General features: G+C 57.7%; 1 protein-coding gene across 8 annotated transcripts in view; it reads left to right on the top strand.

Moving 5' to 3' along the window:
• The window catches only part of Sec16a (SEC16 homolog A, endoplasmic reticulum export factor), a 32,664-nt gene extending 16,492 nt beyond the window's left edge, over positions 1-16,172 (top strand). For 6 of the 8 annotated variants that reach the window (XM_010608871.2, XM_010608870.2, XM_010608867.2 and 3 more), the window contains 22 exons: positions 324-385; positions 486-624; positions 915-1,160; positions 2,314-2,411; positions 2,715-2,796; positions 2,924-3,041; positions 3,153-3,264; positions 3,461-3,566; positions 4,071-4,211; positions 4,884-4,997; positions 5,234-5,414; positions 6,437-6,679; positions 7,126-7,208; positions 8,030-8,182; positions 10,604-10,681; positions 10,832-10,888; positions 10,989-11,100; positions 11,289-11,426; positions 11,599-11,693; positions 13,027-13,086; positions 13,793-13,867; positions 14,938-16,172. In XM_010608871.2, coding sequence (XP_010607173.1) covers positions 324-385; positions 486-624; positions 915-1,160; positions 2,314-2,411; positions 2,715-2,796; positions 2,924-3,041; positions 3,153-3,264; positions 3,461-3,566; positions 4,071-4,211; positions 4,884-4,997; positions 5,234-5,414; positions 6,437-6,679; positions 7,126-7,208; positions 8,030-8,182; positions 10,604-10,681; positions 10,832-10,888; positions 10,989-11,100; positions 11,289-11,426; positions 11,599-11,693; positions 13,027-13,086; positions 13,793-13,867; positions 14,938-15,006 — 2,562 coding nt within the window. In that variant the 3' untranslated portion in view covers positions 15,007-16,172. The remainder of the gene's footprint in view (positions 1-323; positions 386-485; positions 625-914; positions 1,161-2,313; positions 2,412-2,714; positions 2,797-2,923; positions 3,042-3,152; positions 3,265-3,460; positions 3,567-4,070; positions 4,212-4,883; positions 4,998-5,233; positions 5,415-6,436; positions 6,680-7,125; positions 7,209-8,029; positions 8,183-10,603; positions 10,682-10,831; positions 10,889-10,988; positions 11,101-11,288; positions 11,427-11,598; positions 11,694-13,026; positions 13,087-13,792; positions 13,868-14,937) is intronic. The other 2 variants (XM_010608869.2, XM_010608865.2) reach the window with 2 other exon arrangements.
• The last annotated feature ends 81 nt before the right edge of the window (positions 16,173-16,253 follow it).

The following is a 16,253-nucleotide window of genomic DNA, read 5'->3' as shown; positions in this document are numbered from 1 at the left end:
TTTTTTTTTTTTTTTTTTTTAAAGTTTATTATAGTTCTAGTGAAAGACATTGCCATCAGGCTCCCTCAGAACACCCCCAGTTCAAGCACACTTTTCGTTTTTCTTGCTGTGTTATGTCTTCACCTTGAGGGTGTCTGCTTGCGGGTGGCTTTCAGTATGGTGGGGCTGGTGGTGCTCTGCAGCCCTCGAGCCCCTGTCCAGCTGTGGGGACCCTGCTTTGGTTCTGAGAGAAAACCCCACACTCGGGTCTCCCTGCTCACTGAAAGCCCTGGCTGGACCCTGGGGGCAGCCCCATAAGCTGCATGTTGTGTCCCTTGTCACAGACCTTGCTACAGCACACAGCAGAGCAGGAGGAGCTGCGTGCATTCCCAGGACCCCTTGGCAAGTGAGTTCCGGGAGGCAGCTTGGTGTGGGCTCTGCGACAGAGCTGAGCTGGGCCTGTGTTCTCGGCGTCCGCGTTCACCGAGCATTTGTTCTTCTCACAGAGATGACACCCACAAAGTGGATGTCATTAACTTTGCACAGAACAAAGCGGCAAAATGTTTACAGAATGAGAATCTACTTGACAAAGAATCTGCGAGTCTCCTCTGGAACTTCATTATCCTCTTGTGTCGGCAGAATGGGGTCTGTGCCCTGGGCTTCCACCGCACTGTTCCCCACTGGCCTTCTGTCTCGGGCTCCATCCTTGTCTGTGCCCTGCTGTGGCCCGGCTCCTGCAGGAGGGCATCATGGCAGTGCCTGGGGAGGGCAGCGGGAAGGGAGGGGCATGGGGCGAGCTGAGGGGCGGGCCCAGCTTTGGACCTTGGTGTCCTAACGTGTGCCACTCGGGGAGACTGGGTCAGGTCTCCTGCTGCTGGAGGCTGTGGCAGGAGAGCCTCCCGCTGCTCTCCATCTTATCCCTTTTGGCCCTGCAGACTGTGGTGGGAACAGACATTGCGGAGCTCTTGTTGCGAGACCACAGAACGGTGTGGCTTCCTGGGAAGTCTCCCAATGAGGCGAACCTCATCGACTTCACCAACGAGGCTGTGGAACAGGTAGAGGAGGAGGAGTCTGGGGAGGCCCAGCTGTCCTTCCTCATGGACAGTCAGGTGACTGCCACCAGTGCCCTGGAGAAGGAGACCGAGAGGTTCCGGGAGCTGCTGCTCTACGGCCGCAAGAAGGTACAGTCTGTCCTGCGCCACTGTGCCTGGCACTCCCAGGGAGAGACTGGTCATTACCTTGGATCTGCCTCTGGTGGTGTGAGGAACTCCCTGCCGAGCTGAGCCACGGCGGGCTCGGGCTCCATAAGGAGTGGGGCAGTGCCGTGCCTAGCACAGTGGCAGCATCCAGGAGGCAGCAGAGTTGTCCCAGCCTTGACCCTATCTGCGATGTAAACAGATGCGCTCGTGCCCAAGCCACTTGCAGTCCCTGTGGCTGTGCCATCTGCCTGGGCAGAGTGGAGGACCATGGTTGAGTTGGTGTGGCGGGAGGAGTGATGGCAGGCCTTCGGGGTGTGCTGAGGGAGCTGCGTCGTGGAGGCCTGGTGCTGGGCGCCGAGATCGTTGTCTGTCTGTGTCATAACTGAGTCAAAGCTGAGCATTTTGTGGTGTTGGGGGTGGGTGCTAGAGTGTTGCCGTGTCGCTACGTGAACTATACCCTGACTTAGAAAGTTGTGCTTTTGAGATGGAGTTGCCCTGTGATGCCCAGCCTGGCCTTCAACTCTCTGGGTTTGCGTGATCCTCCCACCTCAGCTGGGACCACAGGGTGCACAGTGCCCACTGAAGGCTCATTTTAGATCAGTAGGATTGGAATATGGACATTTTACAAGTGCCTGGAAGCCGGGTGTGGTGATGCATGCCTGTAGTCCCAGCACTTGGGAGGCTGAGGCAGGAAGACTGCCATGAGTTCAAGGCCAGCCTCCACTAACAGTGAGACCCTGCCTCAAATACAGACACAAGTGACCGGGGTTATATAACCTGTTAGCTTTGTTGGCACTCACCTCCCTCTCGAGTTTTCCTCTTGGCCAGAAGTGCTGCTACACCCCCAAAGGTTTGGGCATGGCAGCTGCATCAGTGCGGTGCTGAGCCAGGCCATTTGTGGGGGTGTGCGTGTCCCCAGGACAGAGGAGCCAGAGCACGTGGTGTGGCTCCCAGCAGTCGGGTGGTCAGGACTGGGTGGTGCCACCTGGCGCTGACTGTTCTGCATCTTACACTGAGGTGGACAAGAGCGCAGCACTCGTCCCCATGGGGACTTGGAAGCCAGGGACGATGAGGCATGGCTGCGGGCCCAGGCGGAGTGACTGACAGCTCATGTGAGCCCTGAAACACATTGCAGGATGCTCTGGAGTCCGCCATGAAGAATGGCCTGTGGGGCCACGCCTTGCTCCTGGCCAGTAAGATGGACAGCCGGACCCATGCCCGCGTCATGACCAGGTGTGCAGCTTCGCACAGCTCACTGTGCCGGCAGGGGGCTGTTGGAGGTGGCTTCTGCGCCCACATGGCCTGCCCAACTCGTACTGGCCAGAGATTCATATATTTTTTATTAGCTGCTGGTTCTTCTTGTTTGCTGTGGAACCTCAGTGAACTCCTCCTTTGGCACCCTTGGTAGCTTTCCGGGGTGGAGATTTGTGTGCTTTGCTGAGGTTCAGCATCTGTTGGAGATTAAATAAAAGCTTGGGCCTAGGCTGGGCTCTCAGATGCAGCCAGTCAGGTCTTGAGGTTCCCGTGTCTGCCTAGGTTTGCCAACAGCCTCCCCATCAATGACCCCCTGCAGACAGTCTACCAGCTCATGTCTGGGCGCATGCCTGCTGCGTCCACGGTGAGTGCCGCGGGTCCTCAGGCCTCAGACCGCCTCTCTCGCTCTTGCTTTCTTGTGGGCTCAACCACTGGGACATTGAAGCAACACTCCAGGTTTAGGGTTTGCTTCTGTTTGCTTCTAATCGCAGTGTTGTGGAGATGAAAAATGGGGAGACTGGAGGCCACACCTCGCCATGGTTCTGTCCAACTTGAGCAACAACGTGGACGTGGAATCCAGGACCATGGCCACGATGGGTGATACCCTAGGTGTGTCAGCGCGAGGCGGTGCCAGCCAGGTTATGGGGGTCGCGCCACAGCTGTTGCTCACCCAGTGGCTGTTTCTCTGGGGGCTGAGCCAGCTGCTCTGTCTCTTGCCAGCCTCCAAAGGTCTCCTGGATGCTGCACACTTCTGCTACCTCATGGCCCAGGTTGGATTTGGGGTGTACACAAAGAAAACCACCAAGCTCGTCTTGATTGGGTCAAATCACAGGTGAGACATGGAGTGAGTGGTGTCTGCTTGCCTTTGAGAAGAAACAGGTACCTGTCCTGTAGTTCATTTGGAAATCACTGGCCTTTTGCCTCTGTCTGTCCCACCAAGGACACACACTCCTGGGCGACTTGCTCCAAGGTTGACAATGCCTGGAGGTAGCCACTTTTCCAGTCTGAATGACTCACTTCCCCAACAGCTTGCCATTTTTGAAGTTTGCCACCAATGAAGCTATTCAAAGGACAGAAGCCTACGAGTATGCCCAGTCCCTCGGATCCCATACCTGCTCCTTACCTAACTTCCAGGTAAGCAGAAGGATGTGGCTGTGGCCTTCCGGTGTGGGTGGTGTCCAGCACTGACCAGCTTTGGGTTCACTGACCAGTTTTGGGTCCTTATGCAGATAATGAGGTTTATTGGTTGATCTGTAAGGCTTGGAGCACCAAACCATTCCAAAGTGAGGCTTTGTCTAGTTCGGTGGTACACACCTGTGACTCTGTTTCTTTGAGAGGCTGAGGCAGGCTGCAGGTGTAGCTCAGTGGCAGGGGGCTAATCTGGCATGTACAGGGCACGGGGTTCAGTCCCCAGGACCACAGAAAAGAGGAAGGAGAAAGAATTGCAGGGGGCCAGCTGTGTCCCTTTGGAGCTTATCGTGTCCTCTGACCTACGTTGTCTTGAGCATGGCGACTGGTACCGTTGGTGGCAGCACGTAGGGTAGTAGGGAACGGGCTGTGGCAGGCATTTCCCAGCTTGCAGGTTCTGTGAGGAGAAGCAGGGAAGCCCAGAGGGTTAAGCTGTGCTCGTGCTTCTAGGTGTTCAAATTCATCTACTCCTGCCGCCTGGCCGAGATGGGGCTTGCCACCCAGGCCTTCCACTACTGCGAAGTGGTCGCCAAGAGCATCCTGGCACGGCCCAGCCTCTACTCGCCTGTGCTGCTCAGCCAGCTGGTCCAGGTGGGTCTGTCCCTGAGGGTGCCCAGACCCTGGTGGCATAACTGAACGTTCTCGGCAGGCATTCTGTGTTTGGCAGTCTCAGTGTAGTGGGCACTTTGTGCCAGTGCGGAGTCAGCGGTAAGTTTCAGTCAGGAGGACCCCGTGCTGTTGGTATTTGAGGCATTTTGCCTGGAGGTCGGGGTTTGGGTCCTGGCTTCTCGCCTGTTTGATGGAGACACATGGCCAGCTACAGTGGCCACCAGCACTGGACGTGTTGGGATGTTCCCCTCCCTCAGTCTGAAATGCTAGGTCTAAAATGCACACATGTGATAACTGTGAAAACCTGCTAGGGCAGAAATCTCAGCCCTACACGGAAGGACAGAGGACAGTTGTGAGTCTATGTTCATGTCCATCGCCTCCAGCAGTTTTTAGCACGTGCCAAACTGGTCTCACACCTGCCACGTCCCCAGGAACCATCAGAGAATGTGTCCCTCCTTGTATCAGCCAAGCCCGGGGTTGAGAGCCACGCGTGTGTGGAGAGCCCCACCCTCGGTGCCTCTGCTCACCCAGCTTCATGGGTTTGGTGCCATCGCCCAGCACCAGGAGAGACACCCGTTGCCCATGAACACTTGATTCCCACTCGGCACGGGCACAGAACTCGGGCCTTGCTCAGTGCTGTCTTTGGGCTTCTAGGTGGCTTCCCAGCTGCGCCTGTTTGACCCTCAGCTGAAGGAGAAGCCGGAGGAGGAGTCCTTCCTGGAGCCTGCCTGGCTGGTCCAGCTGCAGCTGGTGCACAGGCAGGTCCAGGTGAGCCCGTCTGGGATGGCCAGCATGTGTGACCAGGTGCCCTGTGCCCGCTGTTGTCATGTGAAAGCTGTCTGATCTCAGAAGCATGTGTGCTCTTAGGTTTCTTCCCTGCCCAGCCTGGCATCAGGTGGCTGCCCTCCCCCCAAAGGGGGCAGCAAGTGGTGGTAGCAGAGGGCTGTGAACTGGCGCCCTGGGCTGTAGCTCCTTGTCCGCAGCTCCCGCTTCTCCTCCCTTAGGAGGGCACTGTGCCCTGTGGCCAGGATGCAGCTGAACCCCAGCGCTGTCCCAGCACACCAGGCTCTGAGGTGGAGCAGTTGGATGGCCCAGGACTCAGCCGGCTGGTGGGGCTGGGAACTGAGCCCTCCCTGCTCCCTGGCCCAGAATGCCTGAGTCCAGTTGGGCAGCTGCCACCCTCAGGTGAGTCCCACGGAGGCCCAGCCTGCTCTCTAGGGTCTCCCTTTGTCTTCCTGCCTAGAGAATAGAGATGCTGTGCACTGTGGGCCAGTGGGTGTCTGAGGGCTTCTTGGCCTTGCTTTTTCTGCTTCCTCCCTTGGTTTCAGAACTGGCTGCCACTGATACACCTGCCCCACCAGCCCAGGCCCCTGGTCTCTGGCCACCTCTCGGCCTTGTGCTTCTCTGCAGCCTCACGAACCTGCCTCATCAGAGCGGGGGTTCCCCCTCACCCCCTCAGGAAAAGCCCCCCCATTCCTCTCACTTGCACCCCACGCCTCTGCTGGTCAGACGAGTGCCTTTCCTACCCTGCCCACCTTCTGCTTCTGCCTGCCTGGGGTAGGACTGTGGCCTGTGGGCCTGCAGCTCAGCCTCACAGCCCGCCCAGCCTCCTGTGCTGCCCCAGCTTGGTATCCACTGCAGCCCGAGCCGGGCAGATGCCGCCCTCTTCCCCTGCAGGCCCCTGGCCCTGCAGCTCTCCTCAGTGCTTCCTTCAGCTGCTTTCTTGGTTCATCCCCATCGAGATGTTTTGTTTTTTTGGATGTCTTTGCTAGCTGCTCATGCTGGCCTCAAACTCCCAGGCCCGAGTGATCTTGGCTCCACTTCTCAAGAGGCTGGGGCCACAATGTGTGCCACTTTGCCCGGCACCCTATTCTGTCACCAGTGCGGCTGGTGCCCAGCCTGTGCCAGTGGGCACAGGCCCCTGCTCACGGGTTAGGAGGGTGGGTGCATCGGTGCCATGGGTGGTCTGTGACTCCTGGTCCCGGAGGGGAGGACTCGGTGAACCAGCAGGGCTCTGTGCCCGGTGCCCGCCCTGCCCCACTCCAGGAGTAAGTGTGCTCTTGCTGCACACTGCCTGCAAGGGGTGTTTCCAGCCACCCCAGTACGTGTGAGGCTGCACAAAGTCACCAGGAGATGTTTTGTCTATTGCGTGCCCCTAAGCTCCCTCAGCCTCGGTGACTCTGCCTTCTCTCCTGCTATCCCTGCAGCTCTGCAGAGTCTCCCTGCTGGCCAGCCGCCCCACCCTGCCAGGGTGCCGATGTACCCAGTGCCACTGCCCTTGGACCCCCAGGAGCCAGGCCCCGGCTATGGACCCCCAGGGTCTGCACTCAGCTTCCCAGAATCCCCCAGGCCTGAACCTGTGGCTCTGTACCCTGGGCCAGGCCTGCCACTTGGCACCCCGTCTCTGCAGGACAGTGGCCCCCTGCTGCAGGCCTGGAGCCCGGACCCAGGTGTGTCTGCCAGGTGCCGTCCCAAGGGCAGAGCTGGGCTGGATTTGGTTTCCATGGGTGACCAGAGGCAGAGACTGTGTGGACCAGATGTTCTAGATGTTACAGCTGGGTGATTTGTTACATCGGGAAGCACAGTGGCCCTCGAGGGTGCGTCAGAGTAGTCTTGGACATAGCGGGCCTGTCCACGGCTGTCCTTGCAAATTCCTTTTGGGAGTGCTTAGGCTTCTGCCCAGAGGTCGGGCTTGGGAGGCTTCTCCCCCGATCTGCACCTGCCTCTCTGGATCTGTGTGAACAAAGGGAAGCACAGACCTGGCTTTAAAGCAAAACAGCAGCCACACACTTGCGAAACCTTCATCTTGGTTTCAGGCATGTGCGGGTGCCCTGCTCCCCCACTTTGTGTGCACAGCGGTGGCACCATAGCCACTCTCTCCTGTGTCTGTCCACAGGGATGGCACCGCAGGAGTCGCCTGTACGAAACCCACTGCCCGAGCCAAGTGAAGAGGATTTTGGCGGAAATTTTGCTAATCTGGTACGTTCCTGCTTCTTTTTTCAGAAAACCGTGCTTTCTGAAAAGTTCATAGAATGGGTAAGTTCTTTAGTTGTGAGGAGGGGGATAACGAAGCTTGTGAAATTATCTTTTAACTTTTTTCTTGAAGAGAAAATCACCTTAATTCTCAAAATATGAAAAGTGAAAATGTTGATTGCAAAAGATGGGAAGAACTCAGTAGTGGAAAAGCAACAGCTCCTTTAAGTAGAATAGCAGAATACATTGAGTTATCTAATTTTCCAAAGTGGAGCCCCTCCCTGATCTTGGTTCCTTGGTGTGCTGTTTTCACGCAAGTCTGTGAAGGTGCAGCTGGTTTTAGCAGACGTGCATGGCCGGCAGCTTCTTTACTGACACTGGCACCCGCGGGCGTTGGCACCTGTGGGCAGCTCTGGTGTGGAGGAGCCCTCTGCACCCTGTGGTTTCCCATGTCCTGCCTGTGCCCAGCAGTCAGAGTCCGGGCCTCAGGGTTGGTGGCAGTGTCATCCCCTGGGGTGGCAACTTCCAAAATCCTTCTGTTGCTTCAGTCACACTGCCCACCGGGCTCTGATCTCTCCCTCTCATCTCACCCTCGATCCCATGCTCCGATCCCTGGCCTGACTGTGCAGTCCAGGCACCGCCATGCTCCCAGTGGGAGCTGCTTATCAGGCCTGGCTGGCATCTCTTGCCTGCCCTCAGCACTCCCCTTGGCCCTGCTCCCGCCATCCTCTGCCTTCTGCTCTCGGGGGTCCTGGTGGCACCTGCCCGGCCTGCTGCTGCTGCTTGTAGAGGCCCAGGAGAGCCAGCTCTGTGTTGTCTTGGGACAGGGCTCCCCGAGGACGGCACAGGACCTGGAGACACCCCCAGCCTGGGATGGCGCTGGTTCAGGATCACCACAGCCTGCCCCACCTCCAACACCTGCACCTGAAGCCAAGAAAGCAGCGCCAGCAGCCAGGAAAGAGACCAGAGAACCCAAGAAGGTAGAGCGGGGCCTGGGCCCCATCCAGCCAGGCAGAGGCAGGCAGCGTGGGAGGAGGCACAGCATCCGGGGCTGGGGAAGGTGGACCTCAGAGGCTCCCTTTGGCGGGGTGTGTGTGTGATGGTCACAGTGAGGGTGTCGGCATGGCAGCTGTAGAGTTTTGTTTTTGTCACCCCTGGTCAGTGAGGACCCTGTGGAGTCTGGCAGCTGCCCATGTCCTGTGGCAGCGTGGCTGTGTGTGTGTGTGCGCGTGCTGCATGCTGTGGTGTGGAGGAGGCTCAGCCTGGTGTGGCAGCCAAGTCACGAGAGTGCCTGTGTGTCCATCTGTGATGCTGGCCCAAGCGTTGTCTGCCGTGGACTCCTGTCCCAGCAAGGAGTGTGGCTGGTCTCGCGTGCACACTCTACTGGGGCGAACACTGTGTGGGTTGCAAGGCTGCAGAGGAGCAGCTTCCTGGCTCTGGCCAGCTGGGACTCTGCGTGGTTTGCTTTTGGCCCGGCAGCCTCTGTTCAGGGCCCTGTGGCAGACACTTGTGCTCTCCACCCTTTGCATAGCATTTGTTCCAGTCTTTAGCTTTTCTTAAAAACTTTTATTTGCATTACTGAGGATCAGACCCAGGGGTACTACTGAGCTACATCCCCAGACTATTTTGGTTTTTAATTTTTTAAATTTATTTTTTTGAGGCAGGGTCTCCCTGTGCAGCCCAAACTGTCCTCCAACTCACAGTCCTGTCTCAGTCCCCCAAGTGCTGGGATAACAGGCGTGCACCAGCGCGCCCATGTCCTCTTCTGCTTTGTGAGTCTTGCTTGCTAAGTTAGTTGCCCAGGCAGCCTCACACTTGGAACCCACCGCCATGGCCTCCCGTGTAGTGGGGCTGCAGGTGCACAGCACTAGCCCAGCGGTCCTTCGTCCTTAGCCGGTGAATTGTCTTAGTCGTCTGTGGGAGCCCTCCAGGGGCCAGGGTATGAGTATTGGGGAGGCTGCTGGCCCCTGTGTTCTTGTTGGTATCTTAAGAAGAATACAGTTGTGCCTTCGCAGAGGATCCAGGTATCTGATTGTGCTTGTGTGGCAGTGCCGTGAAAATAAACACATTTAATAAAAAATAGTGAGTTTGAAGAGTAAGACTCACACAGTGCTTCCAGCAGCTTTCAGAGTAAGCAGACAATGCTGACCCTGGGACAAGTCATCTCCCTGACCAGTTCCTAGAAAAACAGAATGGGAGCAGGACGTGGTGGCACACACTTGTAATCCCAGCTATTGGGAGGCTGAGACAGGAGGATGCAAGTTCACGGCCACTCTGAGTAATTTAGCAAGACTTTGTCTCAAAATGAAAGGTCTGTGGTACTGCCGCCTGCCTCACAAGCGCAAGGTCCCAAGTTTGATCCTCAGTACCAAATAAATAAAGAAATAAATAAGTGGGCTGTGGAGGTAGCTAAGTGGTAGAGGGCTTATTTAGCATGCATGAGGCTCTAGGTTTAGTCCTGAATAGTAGGAAAAAATAAAAATAGAATTGGGGTGTCTGTAGCTGCTGCTGCTTTTCTGTCCTTTTTAATGGAAACAGAGTCCAACAAGTAGGGTACAGAGTACATTTCCTCTGCCCAGACTCTGGATGGGGAACTGGGGCGGCTTTACTTCCGGGACCTCCTGGCTCTGCTGCCTGCAGGGAGAGTTCCTGAGTGCCCATGCAGCTCATTCCTAAAGCTACTGCCCTTCTGGATTTTGTTTCTTAAAGATGGGACTGGGGCCGGGGGTGCGGTGCATGCAGGGTGAGCACTTGTCTGGCCTCAGAGAGGCCCCAGAATCAGGGAGGTGGGGGGCACACATGCATGAGACGTGCACGTGTGTGTGTGTGTGTGTGTGTGTGTGTGTGTGTGTGAAAGAGAGAGAGACTTTTTGGCCTTCTTTTTTTTTGGTAACGGGGATCAAACTCAGGACCTTGTGTTTACCAGGCAGGTAGTGGTGCCACTGGGCTAAATCCAGGCCCTCGAGCTTCTTAAGATCAGCCATAGTTTCTGTTCTTATCAGTCTGGTATCTGACCTGTCCCCACTCTGAGGACCATGTATCAAGTGGACTTTTGGACCTGGGAGATGGAACAGGGGCTTGTGCAGTCCCTTCTGCTCCTCTGCTTGCTTCTGTGGTGCTGCCAGGAACGTTGCATCACTCCCCGCCCCAGCTGATTGAAGAAAAAAAAGCGCCGGGCATCTCCAGTTCTGAATGCACAGTGCAAAGCGGAAGAGACTTGCACTGCTGCATGGCCATCCCCACGCCAGCTCCAGAGACTTTCCCCTTCCCTGATGAGAGTGCCCTTTTAGGCCCAAGCCTCTGGCCCTGGCACTGCACTCTAGCTCTGACCCCTTGGGGCCCCTGTGTCCTCCTGTCCCCCAAGTCACCGTGTCTCAGGGGCCTGGTGGTGTTTTGTTTAGAGCGAGTCCTGGTTCTCTCGCTGGCTCCCTGGGAAGAAGAGAACTGAAGCTTACCTGCCAGATGACAAGAATAAATCGGTGAGTGTCACGCAGTATGGCTTCGCCTGTCGCCAGCAATTCATACGGTGTTTGGGGGTCCCAACAGTCTCAAGCAAGTGTCCTCCTTGTCAGGTCCAGATCCTGTTGAGCTTCAGCCTACTGATGATTTTCTTCTTCCAATCTTGGCAGATTGTCTGGGATGAAAAGAAAAACCAGTGGGTGAACTTGAATGAGCCAGAAGAGGAGGTACGTTGTGGTTTCGAGTGTGTACTGCCCATGTGTTTTGGGGCTCCTCTTGGGGAGTCCTGGCGCCAGGTCGGCGTCTGAGCTGTCTCTCTCTCCGCAGAAGAAGGTTCCACCCCCGCCTCCCACCGCCTTCCCCAGGGCCCCACAGGGGGCTCCCCCTGGGCCTAGTGGTCCTCCTGCAGCCTCTGTGAATGTGTTTTCCAGGAAAGCAGGTAACAAGAAGTCGGGAGCCTGGCAGCCATGGGGCTGAGGGTGAGCCAGTGTGGCCAGGCCCAGCCCCCAGGCCGGCGCCCCACACAGATGTTCCTGTGCGCTGGTCAGGGTCACTGCCTGGGACACTGCCACGGGTGGGGGCCTGCTGTCCTGTGACACAGCGAGGCGAACCTTCACCCTCCGGCAGGTGGATCCAGAGCGCGATACGTGGATGTCCTGAACCCGGGCGGGACCCAGCGAAGTGAGCCAGCTCTTGCTCCTGCAACATTTTTCGCTCCACTCGCCCCGCTCCCAGTCCCTCCTAATGTGTTCGTACCCAGCCCAGGTAGGCAGCACTAGAGCGAGCAGGCTGGTGTCTGCCGCCCCATCCCCTCGCTCGTCTGGATGACCTGACCGGGGCCCAGTACGGGCGTGTGCTCAGCAGCCCTGGCCTCCCCTGGCTGTGGGAAGGACACCCCAGGTCAGGTGCGTGATGGCCCTGCCCTTCTCTCTCACAGATGCAGAGGAGCCTCAGCTTGCAGGTGGAGCTGGCAGTGGGGGGCAGGTGCCCACTGGGGCTCAGGCTGATCTGGAGCCCGTGGAGGACCCTAAGGTATATGGAAATTGGGGGAGGACCTGCTGGTGTCCCCTCCCTCTGCATGTGGCGCCCGGGCTGTACACATGCATGGTGCTGTGCTTTCAGTGTTTAAGGTTTCATGTGGGTCAGCGATGGGACATAGCAGGCTGGGGACAGTTTCCCCTAGGAGGCAGGAGGGAAACACTGGAGACAGGAGTGACAGCTCCTCGCGCTGATGCTCTGACTGCAGAGAACCGCTTGGGGTGGAAAATTTTATGGATGCATATTTTACCACTATTTTTAAAAATGAGGAAGAAAAATTACTCCAAGTTAAAAAAAGAAAGGAGAAATTACCTAGCAGCAACAGAAGTTAGACAGCAAATCTTCCCCTACACAGGACAGGTGAGCCCTGGTGAAGCAGGGTGTTTCAGGCCGGTGTCCTGCTCTCCCGCCCCCAGTTGTGTCCTCCAGTGGGAGCGACAGTGCCCATTCGGGGCCTAGGCTGCTGTCCTGTCAGAGCCGCTAGAGCCCACTGCCTGCAGTCGGCACGGTCCCGGGAGGCACCCCTTGTGCCCACTGGCAGGGGAGCCTGGGTTGGGCAGCCTTTTCTGGTGGTGAAAGATGCTGCAGCCCCTGGGGCTGGGTCTCTGTCACATCTGCATGTCCTTAGCAGGTTTCAGGCTTGGCAGCGTGGCCACCTGGTCCCGAACTCCCAACCCCCAGACTGGGCTGCTCCCAGAGCAAAGAGGTGGCCCTGCATGCACATCCCCCAGGTCCCTCCTGGCAGCCCATCTCCATCACCCAGGGGCATCACCCTCTGAGAACTAAGGGAGTGATTTATCTCTGCATGGGGGGCACACGCCTGTCATCCCAGCACTCTTGGAGGCTGAGGCAAGAGGATTGCAAATTCAAGACCAACCTGGGCAACTTAGCAAAACCTTGGGGGTGTAGCTCGGTGTGTCTGCCCTGGTTTCAGAACCCAGTACTTCAAGAAGCAAAGAAAAGCCCATTTAAAAAAAAAAAAGCTATGGAAATGAGTAGGAAAGAGCAGGTTGTGTCCCAGGAGAACACTCCCACCTGTTGCCGTGCTATTGCATAGGAGCTCCACATAGAGGGCAGGGGGCTGACATCCACCCTCAGTGTGGCTTGAGTGTCCTGAATTTCAAGGTGGCACCAGGTGAAGCTGGCACGGCCCGAGTCCTCCTCTGGGTGGACTGTGCATCTCTGACGCGGACTGCAGAGGGAGGGTGTGGGCTCCCGGCCTCTTGCCCACGTGTCCCCTCTGGCCTGCCACGTCCTGCAGCTGAGCGGGTGGCGGCTTGGCGCAGGCCGGTGTGACACTGCGTGTCTGTGCTCTTGCTGTCCGTAGCTGTCGCGCTGGAGCTCGGGGAGCTCGCTGTCCTGGGAAGTGGGCCAGCACTTCCAACAGGTACTGGGCTGCCAGGCCTCTGCTCGCGTGTCCGTGTCACCTCTTGTCACTAACCGCACCGTCCGCGCGGCGCAGCACATGGCTATGGTGCAGTGTCCCTCCCCGGCCGCCCTCGGGGCTTTGGCCTTAGTGCCTGAGGCCCCTATGGAGGCCCCACAGAGTCGAGAATGCACCAGTGTCATTTGTCATTCTGCTCTGGGCCGGGCCCCGAGGGTTGGTCCTGTGACCTGGCTGCCTCGTCTCCGGGGTAGGACACCCCAGTGAAGGAAGCGTTCTTCCTGCCTCTGGCAGTCTGTCCGACGTGAGCAGGGGTGAGCTGCTGGCCGGCCGCTGCCAAAGTCCATCTTTGGCTTGTGTTGTGGGCCCAGTGAACTGGTTCTCGGGGCTGTTGGTGGCTGCACGTCGGCCCCCGGCCTTTCCAAGGCAAGTGCCAGGCCCTACTAGAGCTGGGCTGAGGGATGTCACCGTGCCCGTGCCGTGTCTGCATGTGCTGGTGTCTGAAGCATTTCACTCTGCATGCCGCTCTGATTTTTGCTGTCTTGTGAACCACCCATGTGGACATGACAACGTCTAGTGCTGCCAGCACTGCCCAGACTGCTGCTTGGCTTGTCAGAGCATTCTTGGGCCTTCCTAGGAGTGGTCCTCTGTAGGTGGGACAGCAGCCCTGTGCAGTGCTGCCTTGCTGAGGGACTTCTCTGCTTCACAGGCTCACAGTGACCACCGTGCCGCAGGCCCTAGCAGTGGGGCTGTGCCCCTTTACAGCCCCGCCCAGGTTGCCCAGGTGAGTGGCCTTACCTGTACGGCCAAATGGGTCTCTCCTTCCGCATCGCAGCTGCTCTCAGCAGGTGTGTGAGCAGGCTCAGTCACCAGTCCCATCGGTGCCACCACCTGTCCCTCTCCGGGGGCTCCCACTGCTGACTTGGGCGTCAGCTCCTATCACTGCTCCTAGGCTCTGCCGGCCTCGGCTTTTGCTCCCAGCTTCTGTTCTTCTGGGGCCACAGAAGTGTGACATGTGACTGTTCCTATTGGCCCAGTGGCCAAGCAGCATCTGCTGTTCTGGAGATGGTTGTTGCCTTCAGCTAGCATGCTGTGGCCCAGCACTCTCCTCTGAGGCCCTGGGACCCAGTGCGGGGTCCTTTGGATCCTCCCCAGGTCAACCCCTGTCCTGGTGCCACACTTCTAGTGGGGTCTTGACACAGGGTGCATGGCTGTCTGTGTAGGGACCCCTTGCTGTCCGGGTGCTGGCTGAGGCTGGGCAAATGGGACTCTGGGCAAGCATCCTCTTTAAGTTGAAGGTGTGCCATCCTGGGGCACTGCGTCCTGAAGGTCTACCTGTGACCCCAGGGCCCACACTGTTACAGTCCGGCTGGCAGTTGAGGTGGTGCCGCCTAGGGGAAGAGGACTAGGCAGGCCTCTGGCACCCCGAATGGGCAGTTCACCCGCCCTGGCCTTGCAGACTCTGCTTCAGCTGCCACCCTGCTTTGTTCCGGTTGCCACCTGGGTCCCTCTGCTCTGCAGCTTCTGGATCGGAGCATTTTTCCTCTTTCCTTCCTGCTCCCTGCAGTGACAGGCCACGGCACTGTCTGCCCTGGGCTCACTGGACAATCCCCGCAGGGTTGGCCTAAAAAATTAGCTCTGTGGCTCCATGTGCTAGGAAACACTGATGCTTTGAGCCCAGTTCCGTAAACCAAAGCCTGGGCCTAACACCGGTGCTCAGCCTCAGGAACCCACACTGAGCGTGCACTTTGTCCCCAGCCACATTCTTGGAGGCCCACTCACCCCACCCCACAACCCCTTGGGTTTGCCTCTCTGAGGTGACACGCAGAGCTGATCGCTGGTCCTTTTTTCCAGGCCTCCACCACTTCAGGGAGCTTGCGGCCTGGGAGGATTGGCCAGCGGAGATACCCAACACTGAACTAGACCCGTCTGTCATCTGGCCTTGCGGTTGGGCCCCTGCAATGACTGTTCTCTGCCAAGAGCTGGACAGGCCACCCAGGGCCTTGTGGTCCCCGAGCGGACACAGCAGTAACTCAGCTGGTCATGCTGCGCGTCTCCCTCCTCCTGCCTATCTATATTCATTATTGCCAAATTAATTCCACGATCCTTTTAGGATGCTGGGTACATGAATCTGACCTGAACTCTTTCACGGAGAGGATGGCTCTCCTTCCTCAGTTGCTTAGGATGATGTAGGGACACAGTACTTGGCAGTCACCTGGGAGCATCAGTGAAGGGAAGCCAGGGCCTGGTGCAGTCCCACACTTCTGTCAGGATCACAAGAGGAAGGAGTGGATGCTCGGCTCAGCGGGGCAGGCCCCGATCTGCTGTGGCCTGGCTGTTGCGCTCCCATGGTCGGCGGTGGTGGCAGCAGGGGAGAGGCCCTGGTCACCGTGGGCCTGTCTCTCTGGGAATGAAGATGTGCAGCCTGACTAGGACCTGGGTGACTCCGTATGGCATGGCGCTGTCGCCTGGAGAGCTGTGCTCGAGCAGCTGGTCTGGGTTCCGTCTACGGATGCCTTCCTTGGAGATGCCAGTGAGGCCAGGGCTCAGAGGAGGGGGCACGGAGAGGCCTCCCCCTAAATGCCCATACCAGACCAGGGCCACAGCACTGCAGAGCTTCAAGGTCCTCTGACTTCTTAAAACTTCTTACTGACCTATGGGGACTGAGGCTATGGGAAGAGTCAGATATTCATGAAATCAATAGGTAATAGTGTGGTAGGTCCTGCTGGAGGAACACAAATGGTTGGTTTGGTATTTTAAGTAGAGAAACTGTAGAATGTGGAATTAGCATAGCCCTCCCCAGTTTCCTGGTTCACCTCATCCTCCAGGTGAGACCCCAGAGCAGTTTCCAGAATGTTCTGAGACGAGGCTGCCTGGACCCCTGGCCCATCACTGGGCAGCGTCCGGGGGTGGGGTGGGCAGCCCGGGTGACCCCCGCCCAGACTGGCCGGCTTCCTGCTGTCCAGCCCTGCCCAGGCTCCACGTCAACTGCCAGCCACCTTTGATCTAAGCAGCTTCCTCGGAGGCGGGAGCTGCTATTTTTCCTAAATGCAAATTGTTAAATAAAATATTTTGGGCTCTCAAGCACCTTCCCCTGTGGTGTCTGCGTTTTGGGGACCAGAGGACGCCAGTAACTCCGAGGCGAGGCTGGCCCGGGCCGGGGGCGGGGC

Source organism: Fukomys damarensis, unplaced genomic scaffold, assembly GCF_012274545.1.
Source record: "Fukomys damarensis isolate Sample0158 unplaced genomic scaffold, DMR_v1.0_HiC HiC_scaffold_36, whole genome shotgun sequence".
In the NCBI taxonomy this organism is placed as follows: domain Eukaryota; kingdom Metazoa; phylum Chordata; class Mammalia; order Rodentia; family Bathyergidae; genus Fukomys; species Fukomys damarensis.
Note: the sequence above shows the minus strand (reverse complement) of the source record. Positions and strands in the feature narration are given on the sequence as shown.